The sequence below is a fragment of the Staurois parvus genome, unplaced genomic scaffold (genome assembly GCF_062004578.1).
Source record: "Staurois parvus isolate SC_StPar_1 unplaced genomic scaffold, SC_StPar_1.0 ptg000900l, whole genome shotgun sequence".
In the NCBI taxonomy this organism is placed as follows: Eukaryota; Metazoa; Chordata; class Amphibia; order Anura; family Ranidae; genus Staurois; species Staurois parvus.
Window position 1 is genome coordinate 1,231,749 of NW_028318696.1, and position 25,976 is coordinate 1,257,724.

Sequence of the window (25,976 nt, forward strand, 5' to 3'; positions counted from 1 at the left end):
TTTATGAAACCTGTTGATGTATTTCTTGGCTATTATTTAGATAAATGTTTAGCATTTAACGATATTAGCACTTTGGTGTATTTGTGATATGTTTTTCACCGATTGGTATTTATTTAAAAAAATGGGTAGCAGCTTTTTTTGTTTTTTTTGTTTGTTTACTTTTTATTTTTGGTTTTAGAGCTTTTTTTGGTTTTAGAGGGGTTTTTTTTGGTTTTAGAGTGGTGCCCCATTTGATTTAATACTATACCTTTTAGAAATATATTTACTCAGAAAAATGGTGATATGTTCAATAAATACCCACTGTATATACCCCCCTACCTGGCAACAAGTTACATGATCTGAACTGCTCATGCACAGCTCAGACCACATTTATGGCTCTGTGACTCCTGTGCACATGTATAGGAGTGATGTCACCATGGCCTGGCAGAAGATTTGTAAAGAAGACCAGGTGAATATGGAAGCTCCGGGGAGAGCTGTGACAGCCCTGGATGGCTCTGGTTGTAGGGAAGTCTGTCATAATGTACTGGTATGCAGTTCACGGTCATACATTATGACAAACCTGCAGGGAGGCCCATTTTTTTTTTTAAAATATGAGCAAGACTTTACTACCACTTAAGCTCCAGAAAAGCGGTGAGGTTTCTACTTCTAAACATTTCAGTGGAGGTGTGAAAGAGATATACAGTGTATATATATATTTTTTTTTTTTTTCTGTCTGTGACCCCTATGGGGAGAATTTCTTGCTAATATGCCCCTGTCCTGCCTGTGCAAATGGGAGATGTGACTTTCACAGGAAAAGAAAGGTACAGCCAGCTTGTCCAGGTTCCATACATTATACCTTTTATGGATGCCAGAAGGTTCCAGTTTTAAAGGCTGCTGGCACCCACAGGAGTCACCAAGTCCAAGTGCCATTTTAAAATGGAGCCGGGACAAACCCCTGCTGTCCCTGTGTGCCCCTTTAAAATTGCACCAGGGACTTGGGTGGTTAAAGGAGATCCATAGTCACAGAATATGCATTCATTTTAGATCAGCATTGTAATAGTAACAAATATGATGTTTTATAATGATACAATCTTAAAAAAAATTTACAGTGTGATTGCTGTCTGTCTGCTAGTGGTCTCTTTACAATTCCTGCATTCAATGCATGCATTGCTGCTTCTCTGATGTTTACTGTTTTTACGGACTATGTATCCCATCGTACCTTGCTACCTGCAAGCATTGATTCCTATACTGACTCCACCTCCTAGCCCAGCAGGTGGGCTCTGAAATGGGTGGCGCAGCAGTTACTACTCGCAGGGCGCAGTGACTACACATCACAGAATTCAAGGAAGTAAATCTCCACAAAGTAAGTTTACAAAATTCAGTATTGTTCAGATTTAGGCTAGAAAATTGATATGTAAGGTGGAGATTTATATAAGTTTTGACCATAGAAGTGCTTTAGAGAAAATATTACAACCCTTAAGTGGTTGTAAGGCATGAAGATGACAAAGAAATAAAAAAAAAAAAAAGTGTGCAGCTCCCCCTTCAGCCACCCCCTATACTTGCCTGAACCCAATGCCATGATTTGCACGTGAGCCTTGCCTGTCCCGGGTCTCTCTGCCTCCTGTTACTGTCAATCACAGTGAGCCAACGAGGAAAGAGTTGGGGGTGGCTTTGTGTGACTGGACACAGTAGTGGCTTGGGAGCCCCTATAGCAAATTGCTTGCTGTGGGGACAATTGGTGGGAGGGGCAAGTAGCACTGGCGGAAGACCCGAGGAGGATTGGGGCTGCTCTGTGCAAAACCACCGCACACAGCAGGTAAGTATAACATGTTTGTTATTTTAATAAGAAAAAAAAAATACATTTACAATCACTTTAAAGAAAGAAAAAAAAAACAGGCTGCCACTGCTGAGCTCCTGTTAAAAAAAAACTAGCCTCCTGGTTTTCCCCAGTAGTTGGAAGTCATTAACAGGACGAGGATGGAACCATTGAAGTACACGTGGCCTGCGATACTTGTTCTAACTAACTTTAGTTCCAATGGCCTGAAGTCTGCAAGGCGCCATGCTGGCATCGTCTCTGGCCTGTTCCAGGTGCCGGTCTTTAGCCATCTTGAGTGGTTGGAGAGGCATAGTGTCACTTCTGTGCCAGCCCACGAGTGCAGTCAGCCCGGCCCACGAGCGCCATGCTGGAATGTAAACAGCTGTTGATCTCCATGTACATTTTACAGGGCACAACACAGCCAGGTAGGTGTAATTTATTGGTAGAAGAAACACCTCTTCTGCAACAAAGAGCCTGCCTACAATTTTTTTTTTTTTTTTTTTATCTCAGCCTCAGGTACTGGAGTGCCTGGATGAACAGAACCACCAGGGAAAGTGGGAATTCAGCAGTCTATGTATGGTAGCAGGTGCACAGATCTGGTGCAGTCAAAGAAATGCTGCTATTAGTGCCGCCCCCCCCCCCCCCCCCCCGTATTGGAACAGTTACGCCAAGTATAGATTTCATAGAAGAAAAAAAAAATGGTCTTTATTAACCAAACCTTAAATTATCTTCATCAGTAAAGAACCATAACCAGTAAAAATAGAGCAATAATTTTGATGAGCAGGGTTAAGCCGAGTGCATCAGATCGCCATCCTCTTCTGTGGGTAGTCCTCCCACTGTTATATACAGTCTAAGCATAGGTGGTGCAGTAGACAGGACCGGTCACCCAGAGCAGGCAGTGTACACATGTCCATTCAACAGTCATTATAATCTGGGCAACCATCATATCTTGTGTGAAGTAGTGGGAGCTTTTGGCGTGGTGGAAGTTCCAACAGGTCCTGCACTTTTTTCTTCCACTCTTCTGAAAAAGTACTCCTGGAAAGACAGAGCACACCCATTACCCAAAATGCTTCTGCAAGGTCATCAACACTGCTGCTGTCCATTCTTTTTTGTAAGCAAAACCAGCTGTAGTCCCACTGAACTGCGCATACACGTATCGGACCAAGAGATAGAAACGTATTTTTAAAACAAAACACATGGCGAAGATTGTCTTCTGTACAGTGTGCACAGGCCAGTCTGACTGCTGCCACAGGAAAGGTCTGACAGAAAAAACTGGGACAACAACGGGAAGCACAATGCCACACTTAGCCCTGGTTCACACGGGATGCAACTCGGCATGCGATTTGCAAATTGTATGCCAAGTAGCACCCTATTGGAGCGGTCATATCGGTGCGGTTCCGACTTGGTCGGAGTCCCACCAATTTCAAACGTAGTACATGTACTACTTTTTGTGTGATTTACATAGACATCTGTATCAGATGTCTTGCAAATCGCACCTGAAATTGGCGGATCCCCCGACTGTGAAATCGTGTGACTTCACTGTAAGGCTCCATGTACACGGGACACTTCTGAACAATGGAAACGGACTGTTGGAAAACGTAGGTTAAAAAATGTCTGTTTAGCTGTATTTGCATACCGCGTTTATGCGCATTTTTTAAAGATGACCTCAGGAGACCTTCCAGAAAGCACTGAAAAACAGTAAATAATTAACTATTTCAGACATGGAGCAGAAGCACAGAGGGCAGTATGTGTTGAGATTAGCTGTATTTTTTTTGTGGTGTTTGGATGTGTTCCGGCTCATTTCTGTGCAGAAATTGTTGCAGCAGTGTAACATAGATTTTCTTTCATGCAAAACCTCAAAGTATGGTGTACCGGGTCCATTTGAGTACCGGGAAAACGCTTTGCATGCATTATTCATGATGAAAAAAGGCTCTGGACAGCATCTGGAATGAAAGAGCTAAAAAAATAAAAATTTCCAAATGCTTATAAACGCGGTTAGCCGCGTTTACAAGCGTTTGGCATTTAAAACGCTGATAAAATCTACTCCTGAACACAAGTTTGGTGCATTCAAAAATAACGCCTGTAAAGGACTCTGTGTACATGGACACATAGGAATACATTAGGGAGAGTTCAGGGGCTGCTGAAAAATGCTGAACAGCTCCTGCAGTGTACATGGAGTCTAATGCAGGCCATAGATGGGTCGTTTATCGGCTGAATTTTCATCTGAAAAAAAAATAAATCTTCGCACTGTTAGTGGGCAATGTCGTTGGCCAATTTTTGCAGTTCCTTCTCGTTTCTTTTATCGGTCATGCTGGAAAATCTACAAAAAATGGCCGATTTTCGTAAGCATTGGTGGCAACAGAACGACCAGTTTTGCGGCCGACAAACGACCCAGCTGTAGCCTGCATAAGTCGCACAACTTCAAAGTCAGGCTTGTTCTGAATGGAGGGTTACAGACATTTATAAACAGCACTGAAAATTTACACGGCACTAATTCTAGTAAAATATTCCCATCACAGATTCCTTTGGAAGAGGTGGGTGCTGTAGCAAGTGCCTGCTGGGGACCGCTATTGGCACAAAAGTCTAACTCTGCATTTAATGTCCTTTAAATAGTTTGTGGAGTAAGCTGTCCCAAGCCAACAATTTACTGCATCAACAGGATGTGCTGTATGAATGGTATGTAGCCTCAGCTACATACAGTATACAGCACTGTATTCCAGCAGTGGGACGTGGAGATCCCATTTCACACCCACATCACAACAAAGTCAGGCTGAGCACTGCTCAACCAATCATGGTAAGCTCTGTATTCCATGAATCAATACACATCTTCCTCTGATTGGCTGATCATGATGTCATCAGCCTGCCTCTCTGTCTCAGCCATGATGGGGATGCCTGATGGATAGGGGCCTCTGTGATGGGGACGCCTGATGGATAGGGGCCTCTGTGATGGGGACGCCTGATGGATAGGGGCCTCTGTGATGGGGACGCCTGATGGATAGGGGCCTCCGTGATGGGGACGCCTGATGGATAGGGGCCTCCGTGATGGGGACGCCTGATGGATAGGGGCCTCCGTGATGGGGACGCCTGATGGATAGGGGCCTCCGTGATGGGGACGCCTGATGGATAGGGGCCTCCGTGATGGGGACGCCTGATGGATAGGGGGCTCCCTGATGGGGACGCCTGATGGATAGGGCGCTCCCTGATGGGGACGCCTGATGGATAGGGCGCTCCCTGATGGGGACGCCTGATGGATAGGGCGCTCCCTGATGGGGACGCCTGATGGATAGGGCGCTCCGTGATGGGGACGCCTGATGGATAGGGGCCTCCGTGATGGGGACGCCTGATGGATAGGGGCCTCCGTGATGGGGACGCCTGATGGATAGGGGCCTCCGTGATGGGGACGCCTGATGGATAGGGGGCTCCCTGATGGGGACGCCTGATGGATAGGGGGCTCCCTGATGGGGACGCCTGATGGATAGGGGGCTCCCTGATGGGGACGCCTGATGGATTGGGGGCTCCCTGATGGGGACGCCTGATGAATAGGGGGCTCCCTGATGGGGATGCCTGATGGATAGGGGGGCTCTGTGATGGGGGACACCTGATTGATAGGGGGCTCCCTGATGGATAGGGGGGCCTGATGGATAGTGGGCTCCGTGATGGGACGCCTGATAAATAGGGGAATCTGTGATGGGGACGCCTGACATATGCAGGTACTGAGACAGAGATACCTGATACAGGCTGGTAGGTGCCCAGGGGCCCATGATGCTATTAAGATGGCCCTGTTAAAAAGGAGGCTAAATATGGAACCCTGCCCACTTCTCACATGACAAAGTAATTTTAAAAATGGTGTGAGGTAACATGACCATCCCTAGTCTTCTAATTTTGCTTTACAAAGACCTGTTGGAGGAGTCAGTACATCACTGCAGTAACACCCATTCAGCAGAGACTATACATACCTATCCAAAGACATCAAACCAGTTGCTATGGGTTGATTTACTAAAACTGAAGAGTGAAAAATCTGGTGCAGCTGTGCATAGTAACCAATCAGCTTCCAGGTCTTATTGCCAAAGCTTAATTGAACAAGCTGAAGTTGGAAGCCGATTGGTTACTGTGCACAGCTGCACCAGATTCCGAGCACTCCAGTTTTAGTAAATCTTCCCCTTTGTGTTTGTAGAGCAGAAGACACTAATCTGTGCTCCACTCCTATACCCCCTTACTGCTCCTTGATAACACAGCTTTATACACATTATCACCTCATACAGAACACAGAGAAGGTCCTCTCCATAAAGAGCACCTTGTCATGCTGTATTGTTATCGCAAAGGATGTTCACCATTTCTTGTGACAGCAATAAAAAAGTGATAAAACATTTATTTTGAAGGGACAGTGTAAAAAAAAAAATATGTAATGAAATAATAAGACATTTTTAAAGCGACCCCGCACAGTGGTGAACGCATAAGTAGGTCAGGTCCACATATGTGAATGGTGTTTGCAGCACACGTGAGGTATCACCGCAAATGTTAGAGTGAGAGCAATAATTCTAGCACTAGACCTCCTCTAGAACTCTAAACTGGTAACCTTTAGAAATTTTTAAAGCATCGCCTATATAGACTTTTAAAGTACTGTAGTTTGGCGCCATCCCACAAGCAATTTTAAAGCATGGCATGTTGGGTATCTATTTGGCGTAACATCTTTCATATTTTACAAAAAAAATGGGTTATATATTGAATTGTTTTTTTTTCTTCAATTCATTAAAGGTTTTTTTTCCCCAAAAAAATTGCATTTAAAAAAAACCCTGCGCAAAATAGTGTGACTTAAAAAATTGTAACGACCGGCATTTTATTCTCTAGGGCCTCTGCTGAAAAAAATATATATATACTGTTTGGGGGGTTCTAATTAATTTTATAGCAAAAAATACTGATTTCACTTGTAAACAAAAAGTGTCAAAAAGGCCTGGTCTTTAACCCCTTGGCGCCTCCCAACCCTTTAAGGGTTTCGGATGCCAGGGGGCGGCGGGTTTTAGGGTCATGTGACAACCGGGACTCGCCATTACGGCGGTCAAATGATCCGAAAAGGTCCCGATCGAAAGAGGAGATCGGGGCCTTTCCGTGAGTACCGGACATGTGTGCTGGAAGCGCGCAGGGCGCACACTCTCAGCACATATGTTTTTCTTAATTGCCCACAACTCTGCAGCCTCTCGGCGTCTAGGCCCAGACGCCGGGAGGCCACACATTTGTGTGCAGCCGGCGTGAAGAGGTTAACCCCTTGCCCTCCTGAGGATTTACCCTCCTTCCTGACTAGGCCATTTTTTGCGTCACGGTGCTGCGTTACTTTAACTGACAATTGCGCGGTCATGCAGCGCTGCACCCAAATGAAATTTTCATTCTTTTTTTCCATGAATTGAGCTTTCTATCTGTGGTATTTGATCGCCTGTACATTTTTAATTTTTTGCGCTATAAAAAGAAAAAACAAAATTTTTAGAAAAAAAAAAACATTTTTTACGTTTTCCTATTAAACATGTCCAGTAAAAATAGGAAAAAAAAAATCAAATTTCGTCATAAATTTAGGCCAAAATGTGATCTGCGACATGTCTTTGCTACAAAAAAAAAAATAAAAAAATCCCAGTATGTGTAAATTAATTGCTTTACGTGAAAGTTATAGCATTTACAAATGGTGGTATAGATACTGGAATTTTTTTGCTAGTAATGGCGGTGATCAGTGACTTATAGCGGGACTGCGGCAGACATTCTGACACTGGGGGGGTGGAACTGACTTGGTGTCACTGACATCCCCAGTGACACCAATACAAAAAAAAAAAAAGCACTGACACTGTACTAATGGCACTGGGCAGGAAGGGGTTAACATGGGTGATCAAAGGGTTAACTATGCAGGGAGTGTTTTACAAGGGGGCCATGTCAGTGTGCTTCACTGTAAGCACACTGCTTTGGATGACTGTACTGTGCACAGCTATCCAAAGCAGTGTGCCCAAGCTGACAGGGAGGACTGTTAGTAAACAAAACAGTCCTCCTCCCCATCGGAGATGCTTGGTAATCACCAACCGGGACCCGGTGATTGACAGCCGTGAATGCCGGCGTGCTCCCTACCCAGAAATGAAAAATCACTTATATACAGGTGATTTTGCGCACCCCTGCCGCCCTGTAGCAGTATATCTGCTATAGAGAGCCGGTAAAGCGGTTATAGTGGATTGTTTAGCTTTGTCCACATAACACAGTTTTGGTAAATCTAAAGGAGATTGTATAGCGTACAGCCAATCAGAAGGGCCAAGCATTAAAACATGACCATGGGAATGCCATCAGTGGTGATTTTATTGCCGGCTGCAACAGTGAGAGAGGCCCAGGCAAGATGAGCAGAAGGAGGTTGGGGGGCCTTTGCAGAGACATTGTTACTTTGCCTTGAAAGGCAATACAGGTGAAACTCGAAAAATTAGAATATCGTGCAAAAGTTCATTTATTTCAGTAATGCAACTTAAAAGGTGAAACTAATATATTAGATAGACTCATCAATCGATGGGGCATTGCCAAGGGAAAGATGAGAGACACGAGACCGAACAATGCAGAAGAGCTGAAGGCCGCTATTGAAGCATCCTGGTCTTCCATAACACCTCAGCAGTGCCACAGGCTGATAGCTTCCATGCCACGCCGCATTGAGGCAGTAATTGCTGCAAAAGGGGCCCAAACCAAGTACTGAGTACATATGCATGCTTATACTTTTCAGAGGTCCGATATTGTTCTATGTACAATCCTTGTTTTATTGATTGCATGTAATATTCTAATTTTCTGAGATTGTGGATTTGGGGTTTTCATGAGCTGTAAGCCATAATCATCACGATGACAAATCACAGCTTGAACTATCTTGCTTTGCATGTAATGAGTCTATCTCATATATTAGTTTCACCTTTTAAGTTGCTGCACTGAAATAAATGAACTTTTGCACAATATTCTAATTTTTCGAGTTTCACCTGTAGTTTGCTTTTCAGTGCACAGAAAAACTGTGTGTGTAGAGAGGGGGGAACAAAGCTGGTTGTGCCGTCTGTAGGAAGGTGGGGGAACAAAGCTGGTTGTGCCGTCTGTAGGAAGGTGGGGGAACAAAGCTGGTTGTGCCGTCTGCAGAGAGGGGGGGTACAAAGCTGGTTGTGCCGTCTGCAGAGAGGGGGGGTACAAAGCTGGTTGTGCCGTCTGCAGAGAGGGGGGGGTACAAAGCTGGTTGTGCCGCCTGCAGGGAGGGGGGGGTACAAAGCTGGTTGTGCCGCCTGCAGGGAGGGGGGGGGTACAAAGCTGGTTGTGCCGTCTGCAGAAAGGGGGGGGAGGGGGTTACAAAGCTGGTTGTGCCGTCTGCAGGGAGGGGGGGGGGGTGTACAAAGCTGGTTGTGCCGTCTGTAGAGGGGGGGGGGGGGTACAAAGCTGGTTGTGCCGTCTGTAGAGGGGGGGTACAAAGCTGGTTGTGCCATCTGTAGGGGGGGGAGGTACAAAGCTGGTTGTGCCATCTGTAGGGGGGGGGGGTACAAAGCTGGTTGTGCCGTCTGTAGAGGGGGGGGTACAAAGCTGGTTGTGCCGTCTGTAGAGAGGGGGGGTGCAAAGCTGGTTGTGCCGTCTGTAGGGAGGGGGGTACAAAGCTGGTTGTGCCCACTAGCAGGAGTGCCTAAATGTGACTGAAGAGATTTACAAATCCTTTGACAGGCAAGACCATTCACAGTCATGTAGATCTCCTGTGTGCTCAGAGTAGCAGTTCTTTATGGGTGTACCCACCTTGCAGCCCACAGCTAGCAGCACATGTAGAAGCACCATGCTTGTCACCATCCCTATAGCCACCATCTTGTTGTCTCTGCGGATATGCGGCCAGAAAGCCATAACGAGGACAAAAGCAGAAAGACACATGGCCAGCAGAAGAATGATCCAGCGGAATATTTCATACGGGACAACGCAGAGAAGCTAAAGGGAAAGAAGAACACGTAGTATCATAATGGCTCCAACAACATTCTGAATATTATAAACAGAAAAGAAATGGCTGCCAAAACTGACAGTTACATAGTTAGTCTGGCTGAAAAAAGACAAAAGTCCATCCAGTTCAACCATAGAAAGAAAAAAAAAAAATTATAATCCTACACCTACAGTTGATCCAGAGGAAGGCAAAAAACCCAGCAAAGCATGATCCAATTTGCTCCTGCAGGGAATAAAATCCTTCCTGATCCCCCGAGAGGCAATCAGATATTCCCTGGATCAACTATACCTATAAATGTTATATCCAGTTATATTCTGTGTATCTAAGAAACAATCCAGGACTTTTTTGAAGCAATCCACTGAGCTGACCAGTTTCAATCCGATTTACACTTTCATTTTTACTAGAAGATAAAGCATGAAAAGTGAGAAGGAACATCTGTCTTTCTAAAAAGAGGTATACACCGATCAGCCACAACATTATGACCAATAACATTGATTATCTTATTACAATGGAATCTGAAAGTGGGTGGGATACTTTAGACAGCAGGTGAACATGTTGTCACTGAAGCTGATGTGTTGAAAGCAGATGGTCACATGTAATGATTTGAGCGACTAACAAGCACCCGATTGTAATGGCTAGACGACTGGGTCAGAGCAGCTCCAAAACTGCAGCTCTTGTGGAATGAGCCCGGTTTGTAGTGGTCAGAACTGACCAAAACTGGTCCAATGAAGAATAATCAGTGAACCAGCACAAGGGTCATGGGTGGCCAAGACTCTTTGATGCACATGGGGGGCAAAAGCTGACCTGTGAGGTCCAATCCAATAGTAGAGTTACTGCAGCTTTAATTACTGAATATTTTAATGTGGGTTGTGATAAAAAGGTGTTAGAACACGCAGGGCATCGCAGTTTGTTCTGTATGGGGCGGCGTGGCCACAGAATGGTCAGAACACCCTTGCTGACCCGTGTCCACAGCCAAAAGCACCTCCAATGAGCACGTGAGCATCAGAACTGGACCACGAAGAAGTGGGAGAAGGTGGCCTGGTCTGCTGAACCACATTTTCCTTTACATCCATGTGGAAGTCGGGTGTGTGTGCATCATTCACCTGGGGAAGAGATGGTAACGGGAGGCATTATGGGAAGAAGGCAAGTCAGTGGAGGCCGTGATCTGCTACTGATGCCTAGATACCACAGCATATCTTTAGAGATCTAGTGGAGACTGTCAGGATCGCACGATCGCCGCCGCCAACATGCGACAACCGCACGACCGCGACCAACAATAATACGTCACGACAGCGGCGTCAGACCCCAGACCTTCTCACCAAACTTGTGACCGAAGGACCGGCCGATCTAAAACCGCGGTGTGATGTGCGTAACAAGGCCACACCCAGCTGCACCCTGCACAGCGATTGTCCAGCTAATGGGCTACAATCGGTGCCTGTAGCCTGAATGCGTTTGTTACTGGGTCGGGTTAATTACACAACTAACCCTCTACTGCCACCACCACTTTTGTCGGAGACTGGGAAACTCCCGTTATCAAATATACACTATAATGATTGAAAAGTCGCCAGTCCAATACGGTCACCGCAGGCCGATTGGGCAGAGGATTAAACAAACACAGTAGCGTCTCTTCAAAGGCAGGAATTCGTGAATTGCAAGTAAGCGCTTAGAAACAGTTTAACACTTTCAGAAAGAAAGATTTATTACTAGAAGAGTCAAACAGGTGCAATAAAATATTTACAAAGAAAATGTTATTAGAGATATATATATACATACATACACACACACACACACATATGTGTGTGGGGGGGGGGGGGAGGGGGGGGGGCGGGGCGGCTCTGAACACTGGCCACTGCTGTTTTGGGAGGGGTCAGTCGGGAGAACTCTGAATTAGAACCAACATCTGTCATAATCCATGACATGAAACATAGGGAAAAAACCTGACTTGAGGAATGTTCATTTCATTCTGTCATCTTTAACGGTTAGGTTTTGTGAGGTTACAATCTCTTTCAAATCCGGGGAGTAACTGCCTTATCTGTTTTATGATAGGTGAGCCTACGCAAGTTCTGGGGTCATGCTGGCCTTATCAGGACTTTAGGTGAGGAAGGCTACACTTTTGCAGACTGCCTGGCCCCGGACTAGGGATGCCTTAACCTGGGTTGACCCACACCATCTGTCAGATTATAACGTTTGCCTCTCAGGAAGGGAGGGGGTAGGGAATGAAGGACTGAGGAATACTTCTAAATAAAAAAAAGGGGGAACTCCGCGTCCCACTCTGACGAGCAAGTTTGCTACAGAGACCACTCTTCGACAGGTCAGGGCTGTTTTGGCATCAAAAGGGGGACCTACTCAATATTAGGAGGGTGGTCATAATGTTATGGCTGATCGGTGTTTAGTTAAAAAGAGAGAGAGAAAGAAAAAGAGAATATGAGAATATGAATCTGAGATCAGACATTTTAATTTCTACCAATACTCACTGTTGATGGAATATATGCAGATAGGGAGTACCCATAGACACACACTGTCTCCATGAAGCTGTAGGTCCCCACTGTTGGGCTCACATTTTTCCTCCATTGCAGAAATCCCCACAGACCTAAAGGTACCAGCCAGGCATAGCTGTATATGGCAATCCCAGCAACCGTCACTGCCACAGAATGAACAACACATCAGCCATCTACTACAGAGACAGCAAGACTCCCAACCCATACACATCAGTGACAAGACACACATATTAACATTGCTCACCCTTGTGAAACTGGGGGCTGTAGTTGTACTCTGGTTTGCCGTGCATCTGGATAAAGGTGGCCAGGTTCCCCACCACTGTGACAGTGATAACAAGTGTGGCACAGATCCAGAAAGGCCCTGACAAAAATGAAAGATATTATAGCATTAGACATTTACCCCATCTTCTTCCCTCCTCCATTCACAAAAAGCCTTGCGTTTTCCCCAAAGAATTCAAGATTCTTGTTTACCCACCCCTTCTTTTCCCTTGTCTATTCACAGAGCGCCTTGTATTTTGTGAACGGACTACAAAGCTTTTTGTGCCTGGATGAATGGGGAGGTAACCACATGATCATTTCATTGTACTATAGTCACAGTGCTGGAGGCATGACTGCAGTATGAAACTGTCATTTTTATAGTAATCAGCAGCTGTCTGGGCCAAGGACACTAATTATAATTGGCAACTTATTTCAGTCCTACGGTTTGATCTGGGTGGCCCCTATGTTCCGTTTTGGTGGGATTGTTAGGTGCCCAGAGCTCGCAGGCGCCTTGGCCGGGAGGTGCTGACAACTCGAAGTCTTGTTAATGTGATTGAAAATTTATTTACGTTCTTGGCCTTCTCATATTGCGAGTATATCCATACATTTTGAACCAGGCAGATACCTTTTTTGGTCATATATACGATGCGTAATGAATAAATGTATTTTCAATCTGACAGATTATATCACTCTTATGCAGAGTGTTTGCTATCCCTGAGGAAGGCGTTCTATCACTCCGAAACACGTCGGAACCTTGCAGAATCATCTCTGTAACCCATTAGCATTGCTGTTCTTTGGCATCCTTCAATGGTGATATGATACTATGTCAATATGAATTATTTTGTCAAAATGGTGTGTTATGCTATAGTTATATATATATATATATATATATACACACATATATATATACACACACACACATACATATACACACACATTTTGATGAAAATAAAGATTTCATAATTTTAATGTATGTATTATGCCATCAAAGTCCCACTCAGTTCTCCTAATCTTTATCTACTGTTTGAAAAAAAAAAAAAGTATTTTTATTTCCTTACCGGAGTTGCACTTTCACTTACCATAAAGATCAGGATGATTCCGCAAATGATGTCTGACAAAATTCTTCCCAGGAACCGGTATGAATGAAGCTCGTATCCTATCCAGCACCTAAGTCAAGAACAGACATTAGAGTCTGCAAAAACAAAGTTACTGCCAAGCAAACCAAATCCCAGTCTTAGAAGCCACTGTCAACTTTATTGCCCATATCTAGATCCAAAAACCATCCACTGATTTTCTGACCAATCCCTGGCAGCCCAGGGATGCTCACTTGAGGCCTGTGACCCATAACTGGTCTTAGCAAACTTGAATTTGAAAATGATTAATAAAAATATGAATATGGTCTGAAAACATTCCATGTATGTGGCGCATAAATCTGTTTCTAGCTTGTAGCTAGAGCAGCAGTTTACATTATATTCCCCAGTGTTCAAATGCAGGTTAAGATGACGGTTGGATCATCAAGGCAAAAAAATAAAACCACATTTAACCACTTCCCGTCCAGCCCATGTATAAAAACGGCCGGACGGTGGCAGTGCCGGGTCGGGTGGCCGTTTATAAATGTCTTCCCCACTCCCTGCTTGTGCGCGCTCCCTCGGAGTGCTCAGCATCGCAAACTGGTACCTGCTGTGTCCTCCAGACACAGTGGAACACCGATCGTTGTACGGGACCTCTGTGTGAGGTCCCAATCATGTGATCACTGATTGGCCAATCAGTGAACACATGAAGAGTGGTAAGCAAGATGTCACTTCTGACATCATTGCTTACTACGTGTGAAATCTGTGAATGATCAGAGAGGTCACATGGTACACGGCTATTCACAACAGCCTTGTACCATGTGACAAGCTGTGACCAATCACAGCTCTCACAATATTTCTCAATGGCTGCAAGAATGCAGCCAGAGAGGAGAAATGATTGCTTTTACAGCCTTTATGTATGTAAAACAATCAGTGTAAAAAATAAAATCTTCATCACCCCCCACAAGTAGTACAGTGTCACTATGGTGACACTGTACGGATAGGGTGACAGTATGTAAAAAAAATAAATAAAAACAAATAAAGAAATGTAAAAAAAAAAATTTAGAAAAATTATAATTTTTGGTTATAAACTAATTTGGGTTATTTTATTTTTTTTACTAAAAAGATAACGGAATAAATGTTGGCCAAGATTTATCAAGAAAGATTATTTATTTGCAAAATGTTATAAAGAAAAACACTTTTTTTCAAAATTTTTGGACTTTTTCATTTATTTATATAGCAAAAAAATAAAAATCCCAGTGGTGAATAAATACCACCAAAATAAAGCTTTATCTGTCTCAAAAAATGCTAAAAATTCATTTGGGTACAGTGTTGCATGACCGCGCAATTGTCATTCAAAGTGTGATAGCGCTGAAAGCTGAAAATTGGCCTGGACAGGAAGGGGGGGAAAGTGTCCGGACTGGAAGTGGTTAAAGAACAGTTTATTTAAAATCTGCTGGGTAACAAATAGTTAGAAATGGGAACTAAACCCTTCTATTCCTTACAGCTAAGCTTAGCTGCCAACCTACCCACTGTTCGGTCTGCAATTGCCATGATGCTGCACGTGTGATCAGTTAAGACACCAGCTATTTGATGGTCTGACAGTTCATATGAGAGCACAAGCAACTGAGACAGTTATCATTCATGGCATGCCTTTAATGCAGCTGTTTTGGAAAACAGTTAAATTGATGGGTTTAGTTCCACTTTAAAGTGGTTGTAAACCTCAGATATGAAATATGAACAAAGCATATCCCTCTATAATGTGTACTTGTCCCAATCCGGAGCACTAAGTGTCATTTCACTCTGCTGCCGCCTTCCTCTGCTATCTGCAAGAGTCACTTCTGACAAAGCTAAAAAAAGTGAAGGGGATCTCCAACACACAGTCTGTGATTGACAGCCTCAGCTCTGTTCATGCGTGCTGTGTGAAGGGGGGGGTGTCCCTTCCCTCCAATCAGCCCTCACTGAGCTCTGTAAATTCATCTCCCTACCCCCTGACTTCTGGAAGCGCAGAAAGGCTGTAAACATTCTGGATGTTGAATGGATGTAGAAAGCTCTGCAGTGTGTAAATTCAGCTCCTTGCCCCTTGCTTTCTGGAAGCTCGGACAGGCTGTATACATTCTGGATGTTGAACGCATGAAGAGAAGGCTGCAGATAAACAGGTACAACTTATGTAGGAGGATTTGTTTCATCTCTTTGTATCACCTGAGGCCAGTCACTTCGTTGGGTATATGTAAGTGTTTACAGCCACTTTAAGGGCTCGTTCACACTTGACTAATTTCTAACTCTTGCCAAATGCCCCTATAGCGTTTGACAGGCATTAGACAGGCGTTTGGGGAAGCGTGTTTAACACTCCCCAAACGCCCTATGCACATTTTTGAGGCATTTGCCAAGCATTAAAACCGCAACACAAACGCCTTTAATGAAGTTAAATGGTATTAGCGCCCCGCAAACGCCTGCCAGGCGTTTGAGGAGCATCACCATAGATTTGAATGGGAAGCTTCAACTCCTCCTGACTTGACATGAGGTTTCAATTTTGCTGCAACGCTAACGCTTCAGTGTGAACAACACTGTGTGCTGCCATGTGTGGAATTTTCATAGGCGTTTGAGGAGCGTTAAAAACGCTTCCCAAGTGCCTAACGCCTGCTAACAAAGCTAGTGTGAACTTAGCCTAAGTGTAAAGATGTGTATACCACCGCCTGGATTGCCTGTTGATCTTTACAATTCACACTTTTTCCACTGCCAGGAAGTATGGCTTTTGCTATACTTCTGGCGCTATCACAGAATGGCTGCAGCTCTCCTACACACATACCGCACTGTCCGCTCCTCCTCACTTCTGTCAATTCACAGAACATTGAATGGGTTACACAAGTGTAACGGAACCAACCCCAGTCTGTGCTTGGGTACTCCATTAGAATACCACTTCCCCGTCTAAACACCGACAACAGACCATACAAGACTAGACAACACCAATCTTGAAGTAAACCAGGAAGTAGACTAGTTTATTTTAACACAGATACAAGATATATACATTCAAGGGAACAACCCCCCCCCCCCTCCTGCATAATGGCACAGGGTGGGGCAATCTACATTTAGTAACAAGAGACACACCAGCAGACAGTCCCATCAGTAGGGAGGGCTGCTGGAGACACCCCCCCCACCCACCAAGCCAATACACAAACACATACATCCCATAATAGTTTTGCTCCCAAGCAAGACACACAACAATGGGATGCAACCACATAACACCAAACAATCCACAACCCCCACCTATCTCCTATACATGTCTACACAATACTAGGACAGATCACCCTGTACCCCTAGCAGGCACAGGGTGACTTACACATAAGAGGGATATGGGGAGCTGAGACAGGGGTCTCTTCACCTCTCCAAAGTGAGCTAAGTTCCATGGGCCCCCCACCCAAAGTGACTCCCTTCACAACAAGGTGTTCTCTGAATGGAAAGGGAAGAGGAGAGGTCAGCAAACAACAGCTGTGTAGGAGAGCCGGAAATATAGAGAAAGCTATACTTCCCAGCATCATTAAAAGTGTAACAGAAAATAGGAAAGCACACACAGTAACTGACGACCTAAAATTATGAATTTTACTCCCCAGGCACTGCAAGTGTTAAATGGTCATTAAAAAGCACTTTCATCTAACCTCTCACTAACCTCCCAAAGGCTCCTCCTCTCCACATAAATGGTCCCCTGCAGCCGCTTCTCTTCGTCAGTCATACTCTGATGTCATCACTTACAAAGTAGAGCCAGCAGTCCTGCAATGTGAGGACTCCGAGGGCCCACTCACAACCCACTTCCCCGAAGGGAAGAGTTGAGCGTCTGCTGCCAGGGGAGCGGGGAATAAGGTAAGTAAAACGTCTTTTTAATGTCCCCCTAGAAAAAAAAAGTAAAAATTGAGCATTTAAAGCTGAATGCCAGGAAAAAAACTAAAAAAAAAATTCCCTTGCAGTGGAACTCCCTCTGCACTGCGAAGGGTGAATGCCCATTAATGCCTATCTATCCATCCATCCATCCATCTATATCCCTATCCATCTATCTGTATCTATCCCCATCCGTATCTATCCCCATCCCCATCTATATCTATCCCCATCTATATCTATCCCCATCTATACATCTATCCCCATCTATATCTATCCCCATCTATATCTATCCCCATCTATATCTATCCCCATCTATATCTATCCCCATCTATACATCTATCCCCATCTATACATCTATCCCCATCTATATCTATCCCCATCTATACATCTATCCCCATCTATATCTATCCCCATCTATATCTATCCCCATCTATATCTATCCCCATCTATATCTATCCCCATCTATATCTATCCCCATCTATATCTATCCCCATCTATATCTATCCCCATCTATATATCTATCCCCATCTATATATCTATCCACATCTATATATCTATCCACATCTATATATCTATCCCCATCTATATATCTATCCCCATCTATATATCTATCCCCATCTATATATCTATCCCCATCTATATCTATCCCCATCTATATCTATCCCCATCTATACATCTATCCCCATCTATACATCTATCCCCATCTATACATCTATCCCCATCTATATCTATCCCCATCTATACCTATCCCCATCTATATCTATCCCCATCTATATCTATCCCCATCTATATCTATCCATCTATCCATTCAGTCGTATCCGACCCTTGGCGATTGCATGGACCATCACTCGTAAGCGACTTTTTCCATGAATTCTCTTAGCAATTATTTTACAGGGTAGGTTGCCAGGTCTTTTCCCAACCCCTACCATGCAGGAGATCCGGCATAGCCAGGGATGAAACCAGGACAATTTAGACAGGAGCCAATTAACCTACCAGCATGTCTCTGGAGTGTGGGAGGAAACTGGAGTACCCGGAGGAAACCCACGCAAGCACAGGAAGAACATGCAAACTCCATGCAGGAGGCGCCATGGTTGGGAATTGAACCCATGACCCATTTACTGCACGGCAGATGTGCTAACCACTAAGTCACTGTGCCGCCCCCATTAATGCCTAGGATAGCAGAAAACCTTTACATACCTTATTTCTTGCTGCACCACCAGCTAGAGCTCAGCTAGAGCCTACTGCTCTGGTCTGTCAGTGGTCCCTCGGCATGCTCAGGTAGAACACTCTCCATTGTAGTTGATGATGTCAGAGTACAGGCAGAGAGACGGACGGAACGCTCTAGGGAAGAGCCTATGGGGGCCGGTAACATAGCACCAGTAAAAGTCCTCTTTACTAGTACCCTAGGTATAAATGCGAATGTAACCTCTGCAGTGCTGTGGGATCCCCACTGTAAGGATAGTTTTGACATTTCCTAGTTCAGCTTTAAGGTGAAGGGCGAGGGATATTCTACTATCTGGTTTAGTATTCATTCCTTAGTGCCCAGGAAAGCCTCACATTGTGAGCAGCACCAGCAGCCAAAACCCAATGTACTGCAACATGCAATTCTATCATGATGTATTTTATTTTCATCCAGCTACGTGTCCAATACCTGGTAGGTGTCTACATCAAACAGGTCCTGATAGTACTGAAATGTCCAGAAACCAGCAGATTTCTTCTGTGAGGAGAGGAGCTGCAGGTAGGGAAGGTGAAAACAAACATGCACTCATGATCAGAACCAGGACACAACCTTCACAAAGTACACAGAATTCTATATCCAGCAGTATAACCCTAGGTTCACATCTGTGCGGGTGGTGCCGCTGCGGATCCGCGCAAATATCCGTGCAGCCGCACAACCAGCAGAGAAAAATGCGGACCCGCGGGCGGGTGCCATTAGTTCTATTGGAACGCCGCCCGCACTGGAAAACGCAACCGTACTGGGAACCTCAGCTGCATTTTCCAAAGAAGTGCAGGGACTTCTTCCCTGCGTGTCACGGACACGGGAGTCCATTCAAATGAACGGGCTCTCGTGCCCATGCAAAATGCGGCCCGCACGGCCGCATAGATGTGAACCGAGGGTAAAGGTATCTCTGTAGTCTTTGAGCCCTGAGTATAGGTCCTTCATCTCTGAATGCAGAGGGCCCTAAATATGGGTACCCCTTGGTAGGGCATTCAGCCCATCAAACTGCAGCCTGGAAGGGCTGGACTGCACCTAGATGGCCTTGTGTGCAAGGGACCTAAAAGTGTCTGATGACAGACCATGCTGCTCACGGCAACAAGACAGCTTTTCTGTGTCCTCAGATACGTTTATAAATTGCTTATGTGGTATAAATGACTGTGCGCATTTATAAATACCCCTCCATGTGTGGACATTGCCGTAGTACATCTCCAGTCGAAATGCGCCTGTTCCCTGCTGACTGCTCCATCCGCTGCCTACAACTACATACAGCTCCCTCCACTGGCTTCCCATTGCCCAACGGATAAAATTCAAAACATTAACAATAACATATAAAGCCATTTATAACTCTGCCCCAAATTACATCACCGATCTTGTCTCTAAATAACACCCAAAGCATCCTCTCCACTCCTCCCACAACCTCCTGCTCTCTAGCTCCCTTGTCTCCTCCTCCCATGCTTGTCTCCAGGACTTCTCCAGAGCTTCCCCTATCTTCTGGAACTCTCTACCCCAATTTATCAGAATATCACCTACTCTGCTCACTTTTAGGCGATCTCTGAAAACCTCTCTCTTCAGGGAAGCCTGTCCTGCCCTCAGCTAATAATGGAATCTTCTACTCTTCCAACCAGTTCATCCCCCACAGTAATTACCTTTTTTACCACTAGCCCCTCCCTCCTAGATTGTAAGCTCCTTTCCCTCTTGTATTGAACTGTATTGTTGCTGTATTGTCTCCCGTTATATTGTAAAGTGCTGAGCAAACTGTTGGCGCTATATAAATCCTGTATAATAATAATAAGAATAATGAGGATTTCAAAAAAAGACTACTTTTATATAGAACAGTAATAAACAACCCGCAGATCTCCAGCTGCTCTAGCCGGTTACTAATTCAAGCACTTACAGACTTAGGCCTCGGTCACACGGTGTGAGTACACCCATGTCAGGGAGCAGTTTGCCTGCACATGCGAGGGTGTTCCATGCATCCCTGTGTGGGTAATCTCATTCATGTCAATTGGGACACTGCTCCCAATCTTACACCTGTGTGGATATGGGGGCACAGCCTTGAACACAGACAGTGTGCATTCAGGGCCATGCACTCCCATGGATGTCAAAATGGGAGCAGTGCTGTGTCTCTGTAGCCCGTGTCCCAAATGACATGAATGGGACTGCCATATAATATCAAAGGGTTGCATTGCTTTCATTGTCTGGACAAGTCAATAGATGAAAGGTTTGTGTATACAGACCTTGCTGTCAAACCAAGCCCTCCCCCTACAAGAGGGCAATGGAAAAGCATATACACACTATATTACCAAAAGTATTGGGCCAGCCCTCCAAATCATGTGATTCAGGTGTTCCAATCCCCTCCATGGACACAGGTGTATAAAATCATCCCCTAGGCATGCAGACGGCTTCTACAAACAGTGGTGAAAGAATGGGTCGCTCTCAGGAGCTCAGTGACTCCAAGCGTGGTCCCGTGATAGGTTGTCACCTGTGCAATAAGTCCATCCGTGACATTTCCTGGCTACTAAATATTCCACAGTCAACTGTTAGTGGGATTATAACAAAGTGGAAGCAACTGGGAGCAACAGCAACTCAGCCACCAAGTGGTAGGCCACGAAACATGACAGAGCGGGGTCAGCGCATGCTGAAGCGCACAGTGCGTAGAAGTCGCCAACTGTCTGTAGAGTCAATAGCTAAAGACCTCCAAACTTCATGTGGCCTTCAGATTAGCACAACAACAGTGCGTAGAGAGCTTCATGGAATGGGTGTCCATGGCAGAGCAGCTGCATCCAAGCCTTACATCACCAAGTGCAATGCAAAGCGTCACATGCCGTGGTGTAAAGCATGTCGCCACTGGACTCTAGAGCAGTGGAGACGTGTTGTCTGGAGTGAGCAATCATGCTTCTTTGTCTGGCAATCTGATGGAGGTGTCTGGGTTTGGCAGTTTCCAGGAGAACGGTATTTGCCTGACTGCATTGTGCCAAGTGTAAAGCTTGCTGGAGGGGGGGGGATTATGGTGTGGGGTTATTTTTCTTTAGGGGTTGGGCTTAAGGTGTCAACCTACCAAGACATTTTGGACAATTTCATGCTCCCAACTTTGTGGGAAGAGTTTGGGGATGGCCCCTTCCTGTTCCAACATGACTGCACACCAGTGCACAAAGCAAGGTCCATAAAGACATGGATGAGCCAGTTTGGGGTGGAGGAACTTGACTGGCCTGCACAGAGTCCTGACCTCAACCCCATAGAACACCTTTGGGATGAATTAGAGCGGAGACTGTGAGCCAGACCTCCTCCCCCGACATCAGTGCCTGACCTCACAAATGCACTTCTGGAAGAATGGTCAAACCTTCCCATAGACACCCTCCTAAACCTTGTGGACGGCCTTCCCAGAAGAGTTGAAGCTGTTATAGCTGCAAAGGGCGGGGCCAACTCAAGATTGAACCCTACGGACTAAGACTGGGATGCCATTGAAGTTCATGTGTGTGTAAAGGCCGGCCGACCAATACTTTTGGCAATACAGTGTATGTTTATTTTACTTATATACACACACTTGGAAAAAAAAACAGAAACAGGTAACCAGTAGGGACTGCAGTTACCTCGGTCTGATCCGTCTCGCCCTCCTCTCCCTCCTCTCCTTCACTGTCATCTCCCATAGGCAGTGTGGCATGTTGCAGCCTTGTCTCCTCACTGGCACTCTTGGTTGTTGCGTTCGGGTTCTCAGACAGGAGGACGGCAGCTTCTTCAAACTCTGGATAGAGAGAGCAAATAGAAATCAAATAGCAAGTCCACAAAAGTGCAACCAATCTGCCCGGGGGGCTAACACAGTCCAGCAAACACTGCAGCTGTGCAGACAGAACAGTTCCTCAGTCTGTATGTAAAGATGACTACTTAGATCACATAAATGCTTTGAGGCCCAATCATAGGTACAAGGTAGTCAATCACAGCCAGTGAGCTAATGAGGAGAGAATGGGGGGGCAGCCACAGTGAAGACATAAAGCAGCTGCTTGGGAATGAGCATGCAGCGGTGCCCCCAGGGCGAGCAGCTTTCTCTGGGGGCACTGCTCGAGGGGAAGGGGCCAGGGGTGCCGGGAACCCAAAAAGAAGAGGATTGCGTGCAAAACTAAGTAAGTATAGACATGTTTGTTATTTAAAAAAAAAACAAAAAGGGAAGCGTCCCAGCATCCTGTCTGTGAGGGGGGGGGGGGGGGTTAGTGAGAAAAAATCTCCTGGTCCTGCTTTTCCAGACAGTCAGTTCTCTGACTGCAAAGTGGGGGAAAAGGAAAGGCAGGCAGCGAACAGGGATTATGGAGAACCCACAGCCATCCTCCTCTGGTTATCATCTCCACACTGCTGTCACTTCCTGCCCCACTAGGGGGAATCAGCTGTACCCGCTACATGTGTAAGACATTAGCCTCAGATCCTGAGTAATTAAAGTGTTACTGAACCCACAACAGTACAATCAGTCTGTATATGCAGGAAAGCACGCTTGTTATACACACTGTGGAACCGAAGGGGTTAATCCTCTGCATTGTGTAAAAATGCTGTTTGATCCTGTCTTCTCTGCTCCTTCCCTTCTTCTACTGTCCCCAATCCATCTGCTGATAGAACAGAGCCTTGGGGGCAAGCTGCACATGCTCAGTTTGGCGTGTATTGCTAGCGAGCATATGATCAGCACAGGGCCAATCAGCTCTGTCCAGACAGAGGGTCAGGGGTCCTGCAGCCTCATAGGACAATCAAGGGAGAATGAAAACTCCTCCTACAAGATTAACCAGTGATCTGCTGGACACTGATAGAACTCACGACTGCTATATATTGCAAAAATATATGAGAAAATGTATTTAGCACTTTCTATTTAATAAACTAATTGCAATGTCCTGTGTACTCGGGGAGACCAGATATAGTGAATGCAGGGTCCTGGGAGACCAGATACAGGGTCCGAGGAGACCGGATATAGTGAACGCGGGGTCCTGGGGAGACCGGATATAGTGAACGCGGGGTCCGGGGAGATCGGATATAGTGAACGCGGGGTCCGGGGAGACCGGATATAGTGAACGCGGGGTCCGGGGAGACCGGATATAGTGAACGCGGGGTCCGGGGAGACCGGATATAGTGAACGCGGGGTCCGGGGAGACCGGATATAGTGAACGCGGGGTCCGGGGAGACCGGATATAGTGAACGCGGGGTCCGGGGAGACCGGATATAGTGAACGCGGGGTCCGGGGAGACCGGATATAGTGAACGCGGGGTCCGGGGAGACCGGATATAGTGAACGCGGGGTCCGGGGAGACCGGATATAGTGAACGCGGGGTCCGGGGAGACCGGATATAGTGAACGCGGGGTCCGGGAAGACCGGATATAGTGAACGCGGGGTCCGGGGAGACCGGATATAGTGAACGCGGGGTCCGGGGAGACCGGATATAGTGAACGCGGGGTCCGGGGAGACCGGATATAGTGAACGCGGGGTCCGGGGAGACCGGATATAGTGAACGCGGGGTCCGGGGAGACCGGATATAGTGAACGCGGGGTCCGGGGAGACCGGATATAGTGAACGCGGGGTCCGGGGAGACCGGATATAGTGAACGCGGGGTCCGGGGAGACCGGATATAGTGAACGCGGGGTCCGGGGAGACCGGATATAGTGAACGCGGGGTCCGGGGAGACCGGATATAGTGAATGCGGGGTCCTGGGGAGACCAGATATAGTGAATGCAGGATCTGTGGAGACCAGATATAGTGAATGCAGGGTCCTGGGGAGACCAGATATAGTGAATGCAGGATCTGTGGAGACCAGATATAGAGAATGCAGGGTCCGGGGAGACCAGATATAGTGAATGCAGGGTCCTGGGGAGACCAGATATAGTGAATGCAGGATCTGTGGAGACCAGATATAGTGAATGCAGGGTCCTGGGGAGACCAGATATAGTGAATGCAGGATCTGTGGAGACCAGATATAGTGAATGCGGGGTCCGGGGAGATCAGATATAGTGAATGCGGGGTCCGGGGAGATCAGATATAGTGAATGCAGGGTCCGGGGAGACCGGATATAGTGAATGCAGGGTCCTGGGAGACCGGATATAGTGAATGCAGGGTCCTGGGTTTAGTAACACGTTAATGTGTTCCAGTTTACCCGCTTACCGACTGTAACACTTGGATGTTCAGCAGCAAAGTGTCATCCCTGCACTGAATCACGTATCGAATACGTGATCCAGCTCTTCTGAGTAAGGAACTTGCGCCTGTCGCCCCAGCTGTGCTGTGATTGGTTTCAGTACAAGCCGATCAGCGGGTTCCTGGCCAATAATTGATAGCCGGGGCCCACCGATCGGCAAAGCAGAAGACAGGGCTGAGCATATCAGCACTGACCACTGTATGAGTGTCGGTGGCAGTTAGTTCCCACCCAGTGACAGCGTCAGATTGCCCACCGCACTATTGCAGTCCCACTACAGGTCACTGATCAACACCATTAGAAGTATAAAAAAAAAAAATACAAATTCCAGTAGATATCACATGGTTTGTAGACGCAATAACGTTCACACAAATCCAACATATTGGGATTTTTTAAACCAAGGACATGGAGAAGAATACATTTTGGCCTAAATTAATGAAGAAATTTGATTTTTTTGTTTTATCACAGAAAGTACAAAAAAAAAGTTTGTGTTTTTTTCAAAACGTCTGGTCTTTTTTCATTTATATCGCAAAAAAAAAAAAAAAAAGCGCAGTGGTGATCAAGTACTACCAAAAGGAAGCTGTGTGAAAAAATATGTCATTTGGGTGCAGCGTTGCATGACTGCGCAATTGCCAGTTAAAGTAGCACAGTGCTGAATAGGAAAAAAAAAGTCGCCTGGGTCATAAAGGGTAAAGCCTTCCAGAGCTGAAGTGGTTCAAGGGATGAGGTGGCAACAGTACGCAGGACGCGTGGGAACTCAGCGACATTTACTTCACGGGGAGCCTCAGCAAGCCGCAAAATAATCAGCAGAGGACTCCCCCACCTACAGATAATAGTACCCTCCCCCCGTCTCAGTGTGCAGAGCTCCCCTTTAATCCATCCCCGTTTATGGTGTAGCCCCTTTAACAAGCACATCCCTGCCTCGGTGCTGGACCTGTGGGGCCCTCACACACAGGGGTGTCAGCCATGTCCTCACCATTCTCAGCATTGTCTCTAGGAGGATTCTTACCTTGGAACTGGAGCTGATCAGGGGCCGCCATGTCAGCTGAGGGACATCTCACCGCTCACGTGACCACCCTCAGCTCCAGAGGCCTCGTCACCACTTCCTGGACTGTACCACCTGCGCCACCTCCCGAGGGGGGATTCCGTTCC

The 25,976-nt window shown here is 46.1% G+C and overlaps 1 protein-coding gene across 1 annotated transcript; it reads right to left on the reverse strand.

The window, feature by feature from the left end:
* Positions 1-2,484: 2,484 nt before the first annotated feature.
* Positions 2,485-25,967, reverse strand: YIPF2 (Yip1 domain family member 2). The gene is made up of 8 exons (XM_089656348.1): positions 25,834-25,967; positions 22,261-22,412; positions 19,103-19,183; positions 13,588-13,675; positions 12,495-12,611; positions 12,227-12,393; positions 9,560-9,742; positions 2,485-2,830 (listed from the first exon to the last, which is right to left on the reverse strand). Exons 1-8 carry the CDS (start codon positions 25,862-25,864, stop codon positions 2,738-2,740), a joined length of 912 nt encoding a protein of 303 aa, XP_089512474.1. The 5' UTR covers positions 25,865-25,967; the 3' UTR covers positions 2,485-2,737.
* Positions 25,968-25,976: the final 9 nt, after the last annotated feature.

What these genes read in the sequence shown, in the direction of transcription:
- YIPF2 (XM_089656348.1), bottom strand. Translation starts at nt 25,864, where the DNA reads ATGGCGGCCCCTGATCAGCTCCAGTTCCAAG. An exon ending in GCGAGACGGATCAGACCGAG is followed by an intron (nt 19,184 to 22,260) that starts GTAACTGCAGTC and finishes CCCTACCTGCAG; the next exon opens with CTCCTCTCCTCACAGAAGAA. An exon ending in GAATCATCCTGATCTTTATG is followed by an intron (nt 12,612 to 13,587) that starts GTAAGTGAAAGT and finishes CATTTTTGTCAG; the next exon opens with GGCCTTTCTGGATCTGTGCC.